Below are 19,883 nucleotides of genomic sequence, written 5' to 3' on the forward strand. Positions count from 1 at the left end.
ACTTACTAGCTGTGTGACCCTGGGCAAGTCACTTAACCCCAACTACCTAAAAAAACAAAAACAAAAACAAAAAAAAACCATGCCACGCTGTCTCTTGCCATCTTTTATGCATCTTTGAGGGCATCACTCCTACACATTGAGACCCTAGCTACTTTATCAGTTTAAGTGCACACTCGCCTGTCAAATACAAGAAATGGTTTAACATTTCAGGGGCTGCAGGTTAGAGAAGAAGGGCCACAGATGAATAAAGACTTCCTCATCTTTTCTTGGCAGCTAGGTGGCACAGGTGATATAATGCTGGGCTGGGGGTCAGGAAGACCTATGTTTCCTGAGTTCAAATCCTGCCTCAGACATTTATTGTGTGACTCTGTGCAAGTCACTTAACCCTGCTTGTCTCAGTTTCCTCATTTGTAAAATCAGCTGGAGAAGGAAATGGCAAACCATTCCATTATCTTTGCCAAAAACCTCCAAAAATACGAAACCCAAATGGGGTCAGGAAGAGTCAGAGACAAATGAAATGACTCAACAACAACACCTTTTCTTTTCGGCCAAGCTTGGCTCCAAACCAAGCTTTAAAATGAGTCCTGGGGGTAGCTAGGTGGCACAATGGATAGAGCTCCAGCTTTGGAGTCAGGAGGACCTGAGTTCAAATCTGGCCTCAGACACCTGACACTTACTAGCTGTGTGACCCTGGGCAAGTCACAACTCTGATTGCCTCACCAAAAATAAATAAATAAATAAATGGAATGAGTACTGGTATTAAACTCCAACTGATGTAGATTGCAGCTCTGAGAGGTGGCAGTACTCTGTTGTGTTATCCTCACTTAAACCTATCTTTAAAAAAACTGCACCAACACAATCTCCATTTATTTTATAAAGGAAACAAATGACCATGCACAAATGCACACAAACATGTTTTGTCTGATCCATACAGCTTCTGCAAATCAGAGGCCCTGCTCAGAAAAATGCACCAGTGGGTAGGTCAGTAAACATGCTGTAAAGTTCCCAAGAAATAGAAAGCCTCACCTCAGAGCTATTGATTGCCAGAGCCTGGAGGAGCAGCTTACTAGCTTCATGGTGAAGGCCATAGTGCATCAAAAGGTTGGCTAGGTTCACAAGAGGAATGTCTTGGTGCTGAGGGGGAGCCAAATCCAACGCTCTTTGCAAACAGGCGATGGCAAACGTGCTGTTCCCCAGGGCTCGCCAGTAGAGTCCAGCTTCATTGAACATGAACCACAAAGGCTCATTTGGCTAAGGAAAAAAACAAACACACGGCCCAGAGATTCCTGTTAGTGGAAGCATACTCGCCATGGTCCAGATTGGATTTTATTAAGTTCAACTTTTGGCTTTTGGTTGGCATTCCCAAGGGTCTGAGTCTCAGGTTCCCAAGTAAGAAGGCAATCTTTACTCACCTTATTGATGGCGTGAAATAAGAGTGTTCCTATTTCTTCCTCTGTGATAGTATAGTTATTAATACGGGAAAGCAAAATCTGAAAAGCACAAAGCTGACACTTAAAACAACAAGGAATAAACTTTAAAAGATTTTTTGGAGATAAAAACGAAGCATACTGCCATACTGATGTAGGACCATTGACTGAGAGCAGGAAGGGACAGGCCTCAGGCCAGCTAGTCCAACTTCATCATTTTGGGGATGAATAAACTGAGATCCAGAGTGATTACACGTAGTGTCATGCACGGGATTTGAAGCCAATCCCTCTAATTCCAGAGTTGGCATTCTTTCTACTACACCACACTGCCTGCCTCCTGAAGGGAGAGTCTCTTGAAACAGGCTTCTCAGAAACAGGGGAGAGGCAGCAGGACGTAATGGAAAGGCTACTGAACCAGAAATCCACAGACATGAGTTCAAGTCCCACTTCAGACACATACCAGATGGCTGAACATGGGCCATCATTTAACTTCTCTGGGCTTCAGTTCACTGATCCATAAAATGGCGATAATACTTGAACCACTTTCCTTGAATAGTGAAGAAGGCGTTTTGTAAACCTTAAAAGAACCGTGTATATGTGAGTGATCAGGAACGTTTACAATGTTGGATCGGTGGTACGGTAAAGAGCCCTGGATTGAGAATCTAAGGGGCCACGTTCAAGTCGTGGCTCTGCTACGCCGTTGGTGACCTTGAGCAAAAGGGTAAGACTTGATCAGCTCTAACGGCCCTTCTGTCTCTAAATTCCATGCTCTTGCTGTAGCATGAATATACTAGCAGGAGCATGCCCACTGACATGTAAGCATTGATGCCAAGGGCAATATGATGATTAAAAAATGGTTGTTTTTCAGGGCTCTTCTGATAAGAAATTATCAAACTGTATAGCAATATGAATGGAAAGAAGAAAAACAACAAAACAATTGAAAATGAATATCAAGCATGGCCCCAGAGAAAAGATATGAGAAGACACACCTCCCTCCCCACCTTCTTTGCACAGTTGTGGGACTATGGGTATGAAACGCTACTGATGGCAGCAGACTTTTTGATATGTTTGCCAGTACTGCTGTAATCTTTCTTCTTCCTTAAAAAAATTTTTTTTGGGAGGGGCAGGTGGTGCAGTGGATAGAGCTCCAGCCTTGGAGTCAGGAAGACCTGAGTTCAAATCTGGCCTCAGACACTTGACACTTACTAGCTGTGTGACCCTGGGCAAGTCACTTAACCCTAATTGTTTCATCAAAAAAACAAAAACAAAAAAGAAATTTTTGGGGGGGTGAGTAATGGCAGGGAGGAAGGATAAATTGAGAAATGCAGGTGATGTAAAAACAAAGGTTTATCAGTAAAAACTTATCAAAAAAAGAAATCATTAAGTTGATTGAGCATATCTCTGCTTTTGCTGGAATCACAAAATTTTATGGCTGGAAGGGATTCAATGGTTATCTAGTCCTATCCTTCTATAATATACCCAGTCTTCTCTGATCCTCCAGGCTTTGCTTGAAGACCCCCAGTGAGGGAGAGCCCAATGGCTCCTGAGGCTGCCATTCCTTTGTTAGACCACTTTCACTGGGCAGTCTGTCCTGATAGCAAGCCAAAGTTCATTTTGTTACTTCTATCCACACTCCTCCTGGTTTTGCCCTCTGAAGCTCAAAAGAATAAGTCAAATCCCCTTTCACATGAATGTCCTTCAAACACTTCAATACAAAGACAACTCTCACGTTCCCTGAGTCTTATCTTCTCCAGGCTAAATGTCCCCAGTTCCTTGAACTGATCCTCACGTAACATGGAGCAAGCCTCTTCATGATCCTGGTTGCCCTCCTCTAGATACTCTTCAGATGAACCGACCTCCTTCCTAAAGTGCTTGGGATTAAACACGACACTCCAGGGCAGAGGATGAAAGGACTCTTACCTCCTTATTCCTGGAAGCTAATGAAGTATGAATTCCCCACCTTACCTTCAGATTCTTTTTCTTTGCAGCCTTTTCTTTTAATGCAGCATAAAACAGCATCAACTTTTTGGGGCCACATCACATCAACGACTCATACTGAGTTTGCAACAGTCCCAGGACTTTTTCTGACAACTGCTACCTAATCAAATTTCCCAAATCGTGAACTTACCAAGTTGATTTTTTGAATGTGAGTCTAAGACTTGATTTCATCTTTGATGCATTTCTATGCTCTAGCCTGTGGCAATCTTTTTGGATCCTGACTCTGCTTGCTTTTCCAGCTATGTGTTATCTGCAACACTGAAAGCTATCCTATCTATGCCTTTATCCACAGATGGCCTGGAAGTCAAGAAATGAGTGAGATATTTTATATAAAACTGCATTCAACACCTGCTATGATAAAAATGGGGTCCTTTCTGGATATTAATCTGAAGCCTACAGTCTCACAGTCATACTTCTCATTAACATGCGTCTGTGATCAATCCCACTTCCTAGCTATCATTTCTTTGTTCTGCATCACCCCGAGTACTCATATCCTTAGTTTGCATTATATCAATTTGCCACTGCTTCTCTGTTGCTATGTAACTAGTATTGTTTTTATGAGGGTGACTGGGCAGCACCATGCTGCCATCTAGCTAGCCTTGGCCACTGCCTCACTTCCACTCCTCGACACTCGGCAGTGTTTTATGTATGTAGAACTCTCTCTACATACACCAGCATTAATATTTTTCATACCATATGCTACCCATGTGCTACTTTTCTTACTTCAGGTAAAATAAGACCTTAAGAGAGAGCTGTCCTTCCATCACTCTCCAACTACTTCCCCAGATCTGGGATCTGATGGTTCAAAAGGCTGGGGAGACAGAGACAGACACCTTGGGCCTTCTGATGTTGGGGTCAAAAGGAAGGAGCTTGGGAACCAAGCTACAGTTTCAGGAACAGCCCTTAGGCATTTGTGGAACCTGAGTATTTTCTCGTCTTCCCTTGAGCCCCAGGGTTTGTGGCCCTCTGCTTCAGCATTTGGTCCTACGCATTGCTCTGCTGGAGAGGACAGTAAAGAAAGGCCAGTCAGAACAAAAGCTGCTATCGTCAAATGAAGCTGGCCTTACTTGTCGTGCGTAGTCATCTGGCATCTTGAATTTCAGATCCAGATGACTGTCTAGTTCTTTGAATTCGAGGTACGGAGTCCGGCTGCTCCGGAGGCCAATGGCAGAGGAGCAGTCAGGGGAACGGGCTTCTCCTCCCAAAAGGCCCATATCCAGCTCTGTATGAGTCCTGCCACAAGAAAAGGTAACAAGGTTTAGATCTCTAGAGGAGCAAACATTTCCCTTCTTAAGTGTAGGTTGGCAATCTCAATGAAATTGCCTGCTTGTGGTCAGGTTACTAATCATGCAGAATCAAGTGCTTTGCTCACTCTCTCATCACTTGCCTGAGTCCTCGGTTTTCTGGAGGTAAGAAATATGTTGGCAGTTCATCACCAGGAGGGACTGCGGGGTAACTTTCTGCACAGTCTGTTCTTTTGGGCCACAGAATATGCTGCTTGTCCTAATAAAGGAAGTTTCTCATCAGTTTATCCTAATAAACTCTCTCATTAACCTCCCAAAGTGAACTGATAAAGTAACAAAAATAGACTAAGACAAGAGAAAAGACTACTTCTTGTAGAACGCTATTAACACCAGCATGTCATACTCTTAGTTCAGTTTTGAGCTGATAGGCATTGTCTGAGCAAAGGCATTGTCAATCAAATGGGTAAATGCACATCAAGTACTTTGCAAATTTCAAAGTGCTACATAAATAAATGATGACTGGCATCATTAGTATTTCCTATGCCATGAAATATCCATGGGGAGGCAAGGGTAGGGGAGGAACGAACACACATATTTTCTGACCAGATCATTTTTATGTTTCTGTATCTATGGTAATAGAACAAATTCAAGTTCTATAACCCTCTCCACAAACTTTTGGAGGCTTAGAGGATGCAGAGCTAAGTACTGGGCCAAGGTCATTGGCAAGGTGACTGATGATGCTCAGGGCTCTTCGTGTAGCACTTATCCATTCTTTTATGATACTTTTTCCTTACCCTTGGTAATATCACTCCCTTTGGCTCTTCCTTCTATCTGACCCCTGTTGGTCTTTGCTTGTTCATTTTCCTCTTCCTGTTCCCATGTGTAGACGTCCCCTAAGGTTCTGTCCTCAGCCCCTGTACACAATTCCTCTGACTGCATCTGCTGCCATGGCCTCAGGGGAAGTATCTGCAGCTCTGTGCACCCAGTTCCCAGGGCTGACAATGGACTAGCAAAGAAACCTTCTGAGCTCCAGGCCCACTGTTCTAAGTCTGCCAGATGTCTCTGCCTGGATGTCCTTCTGATAACTCAAACTCAACGTGTCCAAAATGCAACTGTTTATCTCTCTGCCCCAAACACACACGCTCCCTCCCCATTTTCCTATGTCTGTTGATGATAATATCCTCCTCTTGGTAACTGAGGCTAAGGCAGGACACAACACTTGGACTGCTGTAAATAGCCCCATAAATGTTCTCTCTGACTCTAGTCTCTCCCTTTTCCAAACCATACCTTACACATCTGCCAGTTCTGACAATATCAGCCTCCTTCCCAAAGACCTTCTGTGGCTCTCCAGAACCTTGTTGGCCCAGTACTTGAGTAATCTGGCTTCAATCTACCGCAGTAACCTTAGTCCACATTCCCCTCCTTTAAAAACTCAAATTGGATCACTGATCCCTGCTATCATCCTGCAGTTCCCTCTGCCTCTCCTTTCTTCTGTCTGTCTGTCTCTGGTCTCCCTATTTTGCCCAAGCTGGAAGCACAAGTGCCACTACCAGGCCCAGTACCACTCTGAACAGCCAGGAACTTTGGCCTGTTCCATTTTCCAATTTGGGTCCCTTGGCCCTTCCTTAAGCAACCTGGACTGGTGGTCCCATCTCCTCCCTCCCACCGTTCCTACGGGCTCATCATACATATTAATGTTGTATTTACTGTGGACACCCAATTGGCTCAGCCTGCTACAGCTTAGAAGTCCCGAGCTCGAGATTCACCATCTTCAACTTCCCCAAAAGTGTGCCTCCAACCCCAGCTGTAGGGTTCCTTTTCCACGTTCCATATGTTTGCACAGGCTGCCTCCCTAAAACACCCCTTGCTCCTCCCCAATGCTAGAACACATTCCCCTTAATATCTCTGACTTAAAAACCTTTCTCTTGCTAGGCTCTCTACTGTTGGTGTACCTGTGTATTGGTCCAACCATTCTGGAAAGCAACTTGAAATTATGTTCAACAGAGTGACTGAAACAGACATACTCTTTGAACTCAAAGATATCATCGCTGCTAGGCATATCTCCCAAGGAGGTAGAAGACAGAAAGGTCCCATATATGCCAAAATATTAACTGCAGCACATTTTGTAACAGCAAACAACTTAAAATAAAATCGATATCCATCAACTAGGGACTGTGGTACACAAATGTCAAAGAATCCTGCACTGTAAAAAGCAACGAATATAAAGAATTGGCAGAAGCAATGGAAGAAGGAGGTAGAAGCACGAAAACCTTGTGAATAACCATTAAAAAGAATTCCGGCTAATCGTGACCAAGAGGAGCCAAGAAGAGTGAGAAAATGTCCTGTCTCCCCTCTTTGCAGAAGTGGGGGACTCTGGGTGAGGCCTGTCACGGAGACGATCAGGCATGAATGATGTCTCGACTTGGTTAGGCCAAACTGCTTCCCCTCCTAAAACCCAACCATAACCAAACAGCAAAACTCTGCCTCCCCTGGGAAGGGGAGTGAGGAAGGACATGTCCACAACCGAAGGTGATGCAAAAACAATCAATAGCAGTAAGAGAGAAATGAGAAGAAAATACACCTCTTTTGCCACAGGTGGGAGATCATTGTATAGAATATCGCATCTATATTGTCAGACATGGTTGATAGGTTAGTTGATTTTGTTGAGTTGGGGTTTTTTTTTTTTTTTTAATCTCTTTTAATTTTTGTTACAAGACATGGCTCACTGTGTGGATGAGGGAGGAATATATTTAGAAACGGGAAATCTGATATGAAAATCAAAAGGCATCAATTTTTAAAAATCCTCTTCCTTCCAGAACCAGAAGTACAAACTCTTCTATAAAAAGTAAGTGGTTTATCTCTCCTTCATCAGATTTCTCCTATCACTTTCTCTGGGCCTCTGCTTTGTCATACTGGGTACGTACGGTATCATGCTTATTTATATATTAGACTTATTTCACCTGTCGTCCACCAAGACTCTAATCCTAAGCGACTGTGAGGTCTTTTTTTTTTTAAATTTTATATGGCTAATAGAAGACTTTGAAGGTGTGCATTTTATTGAACTGTATTGAATGTCAGTAGTTAAATAATGTTGCTTTCAGAAAAGAGGTTTGCTCTGTACTTACCCTATATGCATCTGATTCCATGCCCCAAACCCAGAGAACAGAATGGGGCACAGGGGAAGACTTGGAGGAATGGCTGAGATCACTCTGATTTTCATGAAGATCTAAATTCACAGACATCATACTGGAAGTTGAGGAATCTTCGCCAAACTGGAGAATAAAATAAGAGGTGAAATCAAAACAAAAGAAGAATTATAAAAAGACAGGAACACTAACTTACTGTTTGGAGAGCTGTGAATTGGTCCAAACCTTCTGGAAAACAATGTGGAATTACATAAAGAAAGTGACTAAAAGTCCATACCTTTTGACTCAAGAGATTCTACTACAACACAAATGCTTAAAGAAAAGCCCTACATATACCCAAATATCTACAGCCAGCACTTTTTACAGTAGCAGCAAAGACCTAGAAATAAATCAGATAACCACTGATTTGGGAATGACTAAATAGGCTATAAAAATGTATTAAACACAGCAACAGAATAAATGTAATAAAATATTACTGTGCTATAAGAAACAATGCATATGAAAAATATAGAAAAGCACAGGAGATTTATATGAGCTGATGAAAAATGAAGTGAACTAGGAAAACAACATATACAATGACTACTATGTAAAAGAAAAAAACAAACAAAATAATTGAAATGGAATAGTGTGAAACTGCAAGACCAAATTTTGCCCCAAAGATGAGCTATGAGAAGGCACTTTCCAGAAGGATCTGGAGCCTGGTACATAATAGTTTTCCAATGTATTAGTTAGTTTTATTGAGCTGTTTCCCCACCCCTGCCTTTTTCATTTTTATATTAAGGGATGGCTCTATGGCAGGGTGAAATAAAAAATGCATTTAAAAAATCCACACAGATATATGAAAATCTCTCACATAGGTGGAGAGATTTTCACAGGTCATGACTAAGGTTTAAAAGTGACCATTAAAGTTGGTAAATATGAAAACTCTTGTGAGAAACCAGATTCCACAAATATAGTTCTTAGATATATCTATCTAAAAGGGAATGAATGGTGCATATTGCTTCTTTTGGGATATTCCTTAGGAGTGATACACAGAAAGCAAGTATGGATAAATCCTAATTATACTCAGTTTCCAATCAGCCTTGCCAAAGGGTAAGAGAAAAACAGGGTACAGCTGTCCTTCTCTTCTGCTTCTTTTCTATGACTAAGCTCCATCACATTCAGTCTCTGGCTAAATAGGAGACTTGGTCAATTACAGAAACATGGGTGGATGATGGCTTGCCAGGAATATTAGACTGAGGGTAGACAAGGTTGTTTTTATGACCTCTTCCCTATCTTGAGAGCCTAGGATTTAATTCCCCATTTCACCTTCGTTTTCATGCCTTGGTGGAGCTGGGATCTCATCAATGTGAGTGTCCGCTCCGCAGGTACAAACTGTAACCCAGCCACACCTTCCCATCCTGTGTGACTCTTGTTCTTGTACTCCCAGAAATACTCAAGATGGAGTCCTCCCAAATGCTAAGCTCCTTCCCAGACTGTTAAGAGTGACACTATGTGGGTGCCATCAGAGTGCCAGGGCTCTTCCTCAAGTATCTCCCTCTCTCCCTCTAAGACAAACACACCTCCTCTTCCAGTCTCATCCTTCTGGGCAATGTAATGTTGTCCACTGTGAGCTTTTCTCTAGCCCTCCAGGAGACCTTTTGCTTTAATGTTTTCTGCACTGACAGCCCAGATTGATGGGCAAATACCAAAGGACACATGCTACGGAGACTATCTACCTCAACTTTAATTCTTCAAAGACTGCTGTTATTCACAGCCATAAACCCTTACCAGAAGAATACTCCTACAAAAGAGGAGTTTTTGTTTCATGGAGAAGCTGGGGATCATTAAAAGCAACCTAAAATGTCCTCAAGGCAATACAGCCTACTCTCCTTCACCAATGCCTAAGACTAGGCCCAACTCACTGTCATGGGCAGCATCTAGGACTGTTGCATGGTTTGTCATCCAGTCGGATACTCTGGTCTAAAAAACAGGCATTCTTCGTCCACTTGGCTTTTCTGTGTGCATAGCTAAGCTAAACTCTTTTGAGTGATTATGGATCTCACTTAGGAGGCCATGCAATATTTCAGAGTCTAATACAGTCAGCACAATTTTATTCATAAACAAGAGTATCCAGAGGGCCTCATTGTCTACAAGGAATTCTTGTTCCATTTAGCCTCTATGACGGCCATCCTCCGTGAAAGTGGCAAACACTTATGTTTCCCTTTCTTAATATTAATATCCAGGGGATCAAAGTTATCTCTTTTTTACCTTTCAGGGAATATTGTATGATTCGTACACTTCTGACACACGATGCTGAGACATCGTCTTGATCTTCTGAATGAAATGCTTTTTTATAGTCAATAACAGGTGGGATTGCTCACCTTTCAATCAATGGGTGATGATAAAGGTGTGATCTGCTAGAGAATGACCTGTCAAAGACTACCTATACTCTTCTCACACTTTCACCAAACACACTGTCCAAGTCTATAGAGATGGGATTACTGGAATGTAAGTATCTTTGCCCTATCCTCCCTCATCTTTTTTCATAATAATAAGACTTAAGATATTTTCCAAACCTTTGAATTCTCTTTTCATTCATGCTCACAATTTTCCAGTACAGAACCCCTGTGCATACTTGGTCTAGTCCAACTACTCCTTTCGATTTTTCTTCCTGCGTGCAATTTCCACTTGCTTATGTAACACACACGCTGTGATATTGTCTAAATATGGCAGATCCACTGCCAGTGAAGGAAAAAAGAATTCACTATAGAAATCTTTGCAGATCTTTTCCATTCTTCTTGTTCCTTCTAGTTCTAGCCTTAAAAGTGTGTTCCGGATGATTTCCTAATTGTGTCTCTCACCAAGCTTTCTGAAAACTTGCTTCTCCCTCCACTGCTTTTCATTGTATCTCAGCTGATGATCCTCACTGATCTTCTCCTGCTCACCCCAAGATTTCATGACCTTCATGTTCAAAATCAGTATTGTCTTTCATCATCTCTTCACTGTAGCGATTGATTTGTATCAATTAAACATCCTTAGGAAATGGTGATAATCTTTACCAATGTCAATTTATCCACTTCCCAATTTTCTGTTTCAATAACTTGTTTAAATAGGTCAGGTTAAACAGAGGTGCCTCAACTGTGCTGCCTATCTTTTTCTCATATTCTTTAGTTAGCCACTGAGTCTGATCTCTAATGTCAATGGTCTGACAGCACAAAGACCCCTAAATTTAGAAATGACTCCCAACCAATGTTTTCCTGTCTATTAAAATAAATTCAATTTAATTTTTGGTGCTTGTCATGTCTCATTCAACATATATATGCTTGATGCTTTGGTATATAGTCTACAAGCCCTTTACCACAATTGCTTCTTACTCCTGGATCGCATTTAAAAAATATACATATATATTTTTCCTCTACCTTGCCCTAGAACCACTTTAACATCGAAGACATTGAGTTTTAAAGTACATGCTGGTTTAATTCGCAGTCTAATTGACTTCTTCATGACATTTTTCAAAATCCGTGTGCTCTGTAACAGATGTTAGACCAGAAGCTACACTGATTTTCATAGTGGTCTTTTTCAAGTGCTTATCACTACCACCATAACATGAGATGACTGAATGCCACTGGAAATTAGTTCTGCCACTGGACACACCACAAAACAAACTCCACCAATTTTTTTATTTGCCTCCCTAAGAAGAAACTGTGAACCATACCTCTATTTAGTTGCGATTTCCTTCTGTCTGCAATATTATTTCACTAGATTCTGTTTCTCCAATTAATTAGGTTGTAAATTCCACGAAGCAGGGAATTTCTCATACTTCTCGACACATCTTTAATGGCAAAGACAATGCCTTGCACACAGATGTTGAATAAACGTTGACTGATGTTGGTAATGTTTTGTTGGCTTTGGGGGCTACAGCAACAAAACAAATGATTTTGATGGCTGATGAATCCAGAGAAAAGGCTTAATGGCAACTAGCTCCCTTTCCAAGTTTATAATCAACAGTGCTTAATTTGCCAGATTAAGAGGGGAAGATGGCGGCTTTAATTTAAAAAACAAAACAAAACAAAACACCTCAATCTTGACTCCCACCCAGTGCTCCCAAGAAAGGACACAAGGATGAAATGAAGAATGAAGCTGATCATGAGAAAGCATTTCTGTAGTGAATTTTCAGGCTGCAAAGAGGTAATACTGGTCACTGTAATCCAACAATATTTGGCTTCGGAAGTCATAACTAATAATCCAAATCTGCTGAAAATTTTACTAAAATTGCTCTAAACTTCAGAGATGAACAAATTCCAACTGAGCTATGAGGAAAGCGTGAAAGGGGAGGTTCTCTCAAATGCAGGAAGCTCAGAAGTAGTGAAGAGACTGAGAAGGAACACACCTGAACAGAGTCTACATTTTCAAAGATATCTCCACGGTGGTAGCGGACAGGTTGGTCCCACTGGCAATGTAAGCTATGCTGCTGGTTGCCCAGACGACATATCTGATGATTCCCTGGGAGGGGAAAGTAAGGCCATAATGAAAAGAAAAAGTCAACAAAAGAGAAAATGCTCTTAGTCGAAGGCTGTTAACCGTTCTGAGCCTCAGTTTCCTCATCTGAAAAATGAGAGGCTTGCACTAGATGATCTTTGACAGCCCTTTTCTTTACATACTTCTCCATTTGAAAGATCTTACAAGGCAAAATGATCACTCTGAAATACTGAGATTCAAACCATAGGTGTCCCAAGGATATTTAGGTATGAATTACAACAATGACAGTTAACATCTATATGACACTTTGAGGTCTGCAAAGCAGTGTCTCATTTGATTCTCACAACAATCCTACAAATTAGGTGCATTTATTATCGTCCCCATTTTACCGATGAGGAAAGTGAGTTTGAGAGAGGTTAAATGGTCAGACAATTAGTAAGAATCTCAGGCTGAATTTGAACTCAGGTTCCTAACCAGCTGCTTTGGATTAAGCACAGAATGCCTTTGAATCCTCTTCTTTTTGTCCAACTGTCTATAATCTGGGTGTCAAAGAAAAAACAAGTTATTGGCAATATTGTGCGAATGGATACATGTAATCTGCAGTAATCAGGATAGCTTGCAGTTCAAAGTACTTCTGAAGGGAAAGGAAAATGAAGGGTAGCTTCCCCACAATCAATCTCTACATTTTCATTTTGTGCTTTCTACGTGACAGGCACTGTGCTTGGCCCAGAGGGTACAAAGTGAAAAATGAAACAGACACTGCTCTTATGGAGCACAGAGTCTAATGAGGGAGACAAGGCATGCCTATATAAGGCTATAATTCTGTAAACAACAGACACAAAAGAGACACAAGATCACTGGGGGTGGTGGGGGGCAGGGGGGAGATGTGTAGAACAGCCCTAGGAACTGGGGAGAATCAAGAAGGGCCTCGGGCAGGAAGTACCCCTTGAGGGGAGCTTTAAAGGAAACCATGGATGCCGAGTGGTGGTGATGAGGAAGGGAATGTATCCTAGGCTTTGGGAAGAATCTAGTTTAAAAAAAATGGAGACAGATGGTGGAGAGCAACACATGAGCAACAACAAGAAAGCCAGCATGGCTGGGCCAGAGTATGTAAAAGAGACTGATATCTAAGAGGGTCGGAGGGATGGCCGGCGCTAGCTTGCGAAGGGCCTTAAAGAGAAGAGTGAGCAATCTGACCCTGGAGGAAACAGGGAGTGTAGTAGCACTGCCAGATGTGTGCTTCTGGACAATCACTTGGACATCCCGGTGGAGGACACAGCAGAGTGGGGGAGAGCTTCGAGGCAAGGAGACCAACAGAGATTCTAAGGTACTGAGCAATCAGATTTGGAGCCTTTGGCTTCAGTGGAACCTCAGGGGATAGAGAGCGCTTGGATCGGCTGAGGCTGGATGTGATTCCCCTCTGGCCTGGAGGAGGTGTGCTCGACGTAGTCTAGCACATCCCTGCACTTTGGTGAGGGCCGGGCCCCAGATGATCTTAGGTCAGTGATACTCAAGTTTTGTCGGAGGAGTACCCCTCTGGCTTTCTATATGGCCACAGGATATTCTTCTGAGGGAAAAGGTGTCATAACGTTAGCTTCTAGTAAACAAAGGTTTTTATTTCAACGTGAATCAAAAACAGGAAGAGTTAAGCAAACTCTTGTTTCTTGACACCCTCACTGGGAGGCATGTGGTAGCAGCTCTGAAGGAGTCTGTTCCCGGGTCAAACCTAGCTGGAGTGACTGCATCTAATCAAAGCTTACCTAACTGGGCTTCTTTGGCTATCTGGGTCTCATGGATGATGTTCCTTAAGATTTGCTCTTCCTGAATCAGCTTGTGCTTCTCTAGGATTTCCTGCTGCCTCAGGTAGTGGTCGTGTTGCTTCTGGTACTCTTTGAGCTCATTCAGGGTGCGCTGCAGAGATCTTTAAAAGTTTTTACACCAGGAAAAAGTTACAGAGCTTTATAAAGTGGTTTTCTCCCCAGTGCTCCGCCCCCCTCCTCCAAATAAATGTGAATAGTTCTCAGAAAAACTCATTGGCTTTTTAAAATTTTGATTTTAAATGTAACCTTTATATTGAAATTACCATAACGGAAAACTAAAAGGCTGGCTATTCTTTGGCCAAATAGGCGGCAGCAGCAGCAGCAGCAGCGGTAACACAGGATGAAGACTGGGTTTCTCAGACACGCACAATATCTATTACATCATATATACTGGGTTTCTGAGGCATGATAGATGACACATGATAATACAGACCTGTAGATCACAAGCTACTTCCACTGGCTCCCATTGCTCCTTCTTATTCTACAATGTAATAATCTAATCATTACCTAATGTTTGAAGGATCAGATATCTGAGGGGAAAGAGGACAGGCTCCACAGGGAATGCTGTAACTTGTCTGGGATGGAAGGAACAGTCTGCAAGAGCTGCTTTGGCCCAAAAAGGTATCACTTGGCAAGGACCCCGGTGATGAGACCACCTGAAGGCAGTAGCTAGGCTGGTGTTTGCAGAGAAGGTAGTCGGCCTGTCCCCAAAGCCTGTCCATCGTTAGGTAGGATTGGCTCCGACTTAAACCTCATGGGCATGGATACCTCTGTGCCACCCTGAGGCATGGAAGCAGGAAGGCAGGGGAGGGCTGGATCACAATGTATGAGACTATAAAACATACAAATGCCCTCATTTGTCCTTATTTGTCGTTCTCTATGTATTCACTCCTCTCAACAGCCCCACATAACAGGAAGGACAGGTATTCTTATCTCCATGTTATAAATGAAGAATGAGATGGGGAAGTTCTATGTCTTGATCAAGGTCACATGGACAGCTGACAGAACAGAGGGCTTTCCAACCCCAGTGCCTAGATCTCACACCAATACTCTGTCTAGTTCATCATCCTGACCTATCCCCTTCCCCTTCTCAGTAGACCAAGTGTACATAAACATTGGCCTCTGAGAGACTGTAACATCATTAGTTTTCTGCCTAAGCGTCTGCTGTCTCAATTCACGTGTTACATTCCCATAAACTTTGCTTTTAATTTAAGAGTGTACTTTGTGAAGAGGTTCACTCTTGTGAAAAAGGGAAGCGCTGACCAGCAATGTGATACCACAGGCTACTGAAGGCCTGCTCTCTGCCCACACAGTTGAATTTAGTCACCTCCCCAGTCCTTTTCTCCAATCTACTTTCTGCAGAGGCCTTCCCAGGGTTTAATGGAAATCACATTCTTTACTATTCCTAATAACAAAATTTGACTGAAAAGCATCAAGGTCAGTCGACACTGGATCCACAGCTCACCTGTAGGCCCTATGTTGTTCTTTATTTTATGTACATAGCCCAAGTGAGGAAGGGAAAAACACAAAATGCTACTATAACATCATTTGTTACAGCAGAAGCTGAGATATGTTGTAGGTCAAGCTATGTCTCCCCAAACAACTTCACACAAGAGATATAACATAACTACATTTCTTGAATTATGTTAAACCATCTGGAGTCTTTGGGGGAAAGGAAAGAAAGAAAAAGATTTTTTTTAAAACTCACTTCCAAATGACATCAACATACACTGGTCTTATTACCCTCCTATAGTCCTGATTTACTGTTTCACAGTGTTTGTAACATCCCAGAGTAAAGTCTGTTGCTCCAAGTTACCTATGTTGAGCCTCCAACTTCTGCTCCAGTTTCTGCTGACAGAGGACAGCATGCTTCCTCTTTATAGCTTGTTCGAACCCAGGTTTGGCCTGCAAAGCATGATCGTAACAGAGCACAGAGTGGTTGTATTCCCCAAGCATCTGAAGAGCAAGAGAAAAACACACATAGAGAAAAAACAAAAAAAAAAGACAGAAAACCTAGGTTAGACATGGTCCAGTAGACCCAAACTTCAAATGATTAATAAAATGTCCATACTTTAGTTTGTGAAGATCACTGTGCTGATGAGTAACTAGTCTCCTCAACCTGAAGTAAAGATAGTTCATCTGGTAGGTCAGCTGGAAGATGATACTATCCTAGAAGATGTGACCTTAATCTTACCACAATTTTTTTTGGGGGGAGGCAAGGTTAAAAGATGGAATTTAATCCACTTAATTAAAACAGCCATTATACATTAATATGCTGAGCACTTAAAAAGAACAAAATCTTTGTTCCTCTATCCACCGTGTGTGTGTGTGGGGGGGGATAGTTGAGTGGAAAAGAATTAGGGAGAGAAAGAGATGATATGGTACTTAAAAAGAAGAAAATGACTGCTTTTTTTGTCATGAATTAAAAAGTTGTATTTACTGCATAGATATTCCCCAAAGTGTAATAGCTGGTAAAGAAGTCACTCTCGTCCAGAGCTGCATGCACCACGATAGCAGCATCCGCAGAGAAGTGGGCCCTATGTAAAACGTTTGCCAGGTTCACCAAAGCAACATCTTTATTGTGCCTGAAAGAGAAGAAACAGATGGTATGAGGGTAGCAAATATATTCCATGACCTTATTTTAATGATGGACATGGAAAACAACCAACCAACCAATCAGATGAGTGAAAATGATAACCCCATTTTCTATAGGCAGAGTCTCTTTAAGAGTACCCACGAACCAGCCAAAGACACTAGCAAAGTCTGCGATGCTAATGATGACATTGGCTCAAATCAGTACTGTACCTTATAATTCAAAATGTTCCATCACTTGCCCCTAATAGCTCTGTGAGGAACACAATACAGATGTCATTGGGCGTCCCCTACCCCAACCTCACACATTGTAAAGCTGGGGTTCAGAGAGACTCAATGACTTGGTCCTACGGCCAAAGGGCAGTATCAGGACTCAAACCTCCAAGACGTTCCCAGATGCGTCCTATTAAAGCTCAAAAAAGTCATTCAATAGCATTTAGGTTGACAGTACAGAGCACAGCAGACCAAGTCTGGATTTCTGCCTCAACAAATAGCACAGTGTCTTTTAATAGAAAAATCCTAGTATGTTTTAATAGAGGGGAAAAAAAAACTTTTCCCCCCACTCTGAACTTAAAACAACTCTACTCTTGGTAACGAGAGCTGGGATACTTCAGATTTGGATATTCATATGATCCTGTGATTTTTTTTCCTGGTGTGCTTATGATAATAATTGCAAAAACTCAAGTCAGATTTTGAACTTCTGCTGTCAACGACGTGAAAGTACAGGCTTCCTCCTGATACTGTTTATTTCCCAGGCTAGAGAAGGAACACAGAGAATGAACTTGTTCTGGGGGGGAAAGGGGGGGAGTCATTTTTATAGGTTACATAGACAGGTTAATAAAGGGAGGGTTATGATCCTTTAAAATGATCTCTGGGATTCAGACTTTGGCATCACCTCCAATGGCTTTAGTTTCCTAGGTTAGAAGCTCCTCAAAGGAGGGACAAGACCTTATTCATCTCTGCATCTCCCCCAGAACCTGGTGCTTTGCATTCAGCAAGGATTTAAGTTTGCTGAACAGAATGGTGCAAAATTCAGAATCACCCACCATGAGGTGTAGTCACATTCTATGGTTTAAAAAAAATGTGCTATGGATTACCTGCTTGAGGAGAAATTAAACTTGATAGCCTGATCATGATTTCCCCAGGATGGCTGCCAGGACCCCTGGATGGACAAAGCTTAGTCTAAGGAGAAAGATTCTGCACTGTGGACATCTTTCCTTTGGAAATCAAAAGGGGATGTTCGCATATCATTTTGAACTTTCCATTATGTGCTTCTGCTCAATCAAATACTCTGGAGGGATCCTTCCTTGTGGTTTATTCTTTATTGTTTCTTTACCGGTCTTGATTAATGGGGAGGCAGAAGAGAGGTAAGTTACCTGGAAGAAAAGTGGAGGGCTCGCATAGCACATTCCACTACCTGATAGGGCACGTTCTTTATTCGCCAGTAAAATGAGGCCAGGTTGTAGAGTACCCAGGAAGAAGAGTTCTAGAAAGCAAATAAATGAAAGTAAAATTAAGTAAGACACATAGCAAGACACATTTTTTCAGCTTACAATCCTCTAAACTAGTGCTCTCAACACATAGAGACTAATGAAGTCCCATGCCAGGCAAATTAGCCCAACCAGACAATAGAAAGCCTAATTAAACACTATATGACATAAAAATAGAGTAGACAGCGTATGGACTGGATCTATCACGGAACACTGCTGATTGCTAAAAGGGTGGGTAAACATTATGGACTCAAACAAGTGAAATTTATGGTTTATATTGAACCTGAATTAAGATGTGAGTCCCAAAATTTCAACAATATATGGTGTATAATCTATGCTCAACTGTATTGGAATGGACTGTCACCAATGGAACGGAAGCTTCTTGAGGGCAATTTGTCTTTGTATCCCCAGTGCTTACCAAAGTGCCTAGCACAGATTTAGGGGCTTAAGAAAGGCATATTGATTTTAATTTTCAGTTGAAGAAAGAATTTCATCAGAGGTATGTTTACAGTCTAATTCAAATCTCTTGGCTCTCTTGAAATATATCTTTGAGGCTTAGTGAGAGACATAGCATTTTAGTGGAACTAAGCTAGTTCACAAAAGCTTATCAAAAGCCAGCTGGCTTTTCCCATTTTAGAACACCAGCCATTTGAGATTCAAAACACTGAAGGAGGCAAGTCTAGTGGATTTATTATCCTAATAAATCTACATACAGAGAGACCTAGCATACTTTCAGGACATGTATGTTTTGGTAAAGAATAAAGATTTTTGGTCAAGAGAAATTACATTTTTATGGATGACATTTAAACCATTTGGTCCCTAGTTTCCTTGTCAATGGCCTTAAGGAGTTTTCCTCCAAATCAATAAAACTGTAGGTTCATAGAACACATTTGATTTTCATCCAGTTCTTACCCCACAATATAGGAGAAAAGTAACAAAACCAACAAAAAGCTGACCTACAGTCAGCTTAGTAATGGAAAGTCCCATATATGTGTTCATAATGTTCATCTCTCTCTCTCTCTCTCTCTCTCTCTCTCTCTCTCTCTCTCTCCTCCTCCTCCTCCTCCTCTCCCTCTCTGAACTATTACATTGGTTTAGGTAGGCAAAAAACTATTTTGAGCCTGGAAAGATAATTTTTTAAAAAATTCTAAAAATTTATCATTTTGCTGTCAGATTTTCCAACAGTTTCTTCTAAAATGTGCTAATGTTGATATGCCTGATGAGAATGGGTATCACTTGTTCAAAGAAATGAACAAGTTTCATTTTACATGAAAAATTTCTCAGACATTTGACAACTGATTTGCTTTGGACCCAGACTAGTTCTTTCAGTCTTGGGCTTATGTGCGTAGGCTAATTCGCAAGGCTAGCATAAATAGTCCACTCAGTTATATACATGCAATCATCTCAGAAATATTTTCAATTCTGGGCCAATTTCCCCTCATTACCCATCACATTCCTGGGCTTCTGCCAATACCTGGTGTGCCTTCATGGAATGCAAACTAATTTTAACATTAGCTAAAGAAAAACAGAATTAGGAAGTTGAATCTGTTACAAAAGCAATCATATAAAGCATTTCAAAGTCAAATAAAATTTCTTTTGGCCCCTCTATACTAGTGGATTTCATCAAATATTCATGTTTTCCTGAATGCTACACATAAATAACTGAGGCCTATCTTACTTTTTTCCTTAGAAGTAGTTCTCACAC

At 41.6% G+C, this 19,883-nt stretch overlaps 1 protein-coding gene across 1 annotated transcript in view; it reads right to left on the reverse strand.

The window, feature by feature from the left end:
* The window catches only part of TTC17 (tetratricopeptide repeat domain 17), a 123,999-nt gene that overhangs the window by 62,532 nt on the left and 41,584 nt on the right, over window positions 1-19,883 (reverse strand). Inside the window, exons 7-16 of the mRNA XM_027837747.1 lie at window positions 18,065-18,174; window positions 16,537-16,681; window positions 15,913-16,052; window positions 14,037-14,197; window positions 12,188-12,300; window positions 7,795-7,941; window positions 4,813-4,928; window positions 4,493-4,658; window positions 1,413-1,490; window positions 1,027-1,251 (exon numbers count right to left, since the gene is read on the reverse strand). Coding sequence (XP_027693548.1) covers window positions 1,027-1,251; window positions 1,413-1,490; window positions 4,493-4,658; window positions 4,813-4,928; window positions 7,795-7,941; window positions 12,188-12,300; window positions 14,037-14,197; window positions 15,913-16,052; window positions 16,537-16,681; window positions 18,065-18,174 — 1,401 coding nt within the window. The remainder of the gene's footprint in view (window positions 1-1,026; window positions 1,252-1,412; window positions 1,491-4,492; window positions 4,659-4,812; window positions 4,929-7,794; window positions 7,942-12,187; window positions 12,301-14,036; window positions 14,198-15,912; window positions 16,053-16,536; window positions 16,682-18,064; window positions 18,175-19,883) is intronic.

Source organism: Vombatus ursinus, unplaced genomic scaffold (assembly GCF_900497805.2).
Source record: "Vombatus ursinus unplaced genomic scaffold, bare-nosed wombat genome assembly UNPS02014822.1, whole genome shotgun sequence".
Classification (NCBI taxonomy): domain Eukaryota; kingdom Metazoa; phylum Chordata; class Mammalia; order Diprotodontia; family Vombatidae; genus Vombatus; species Vombatus ursinus.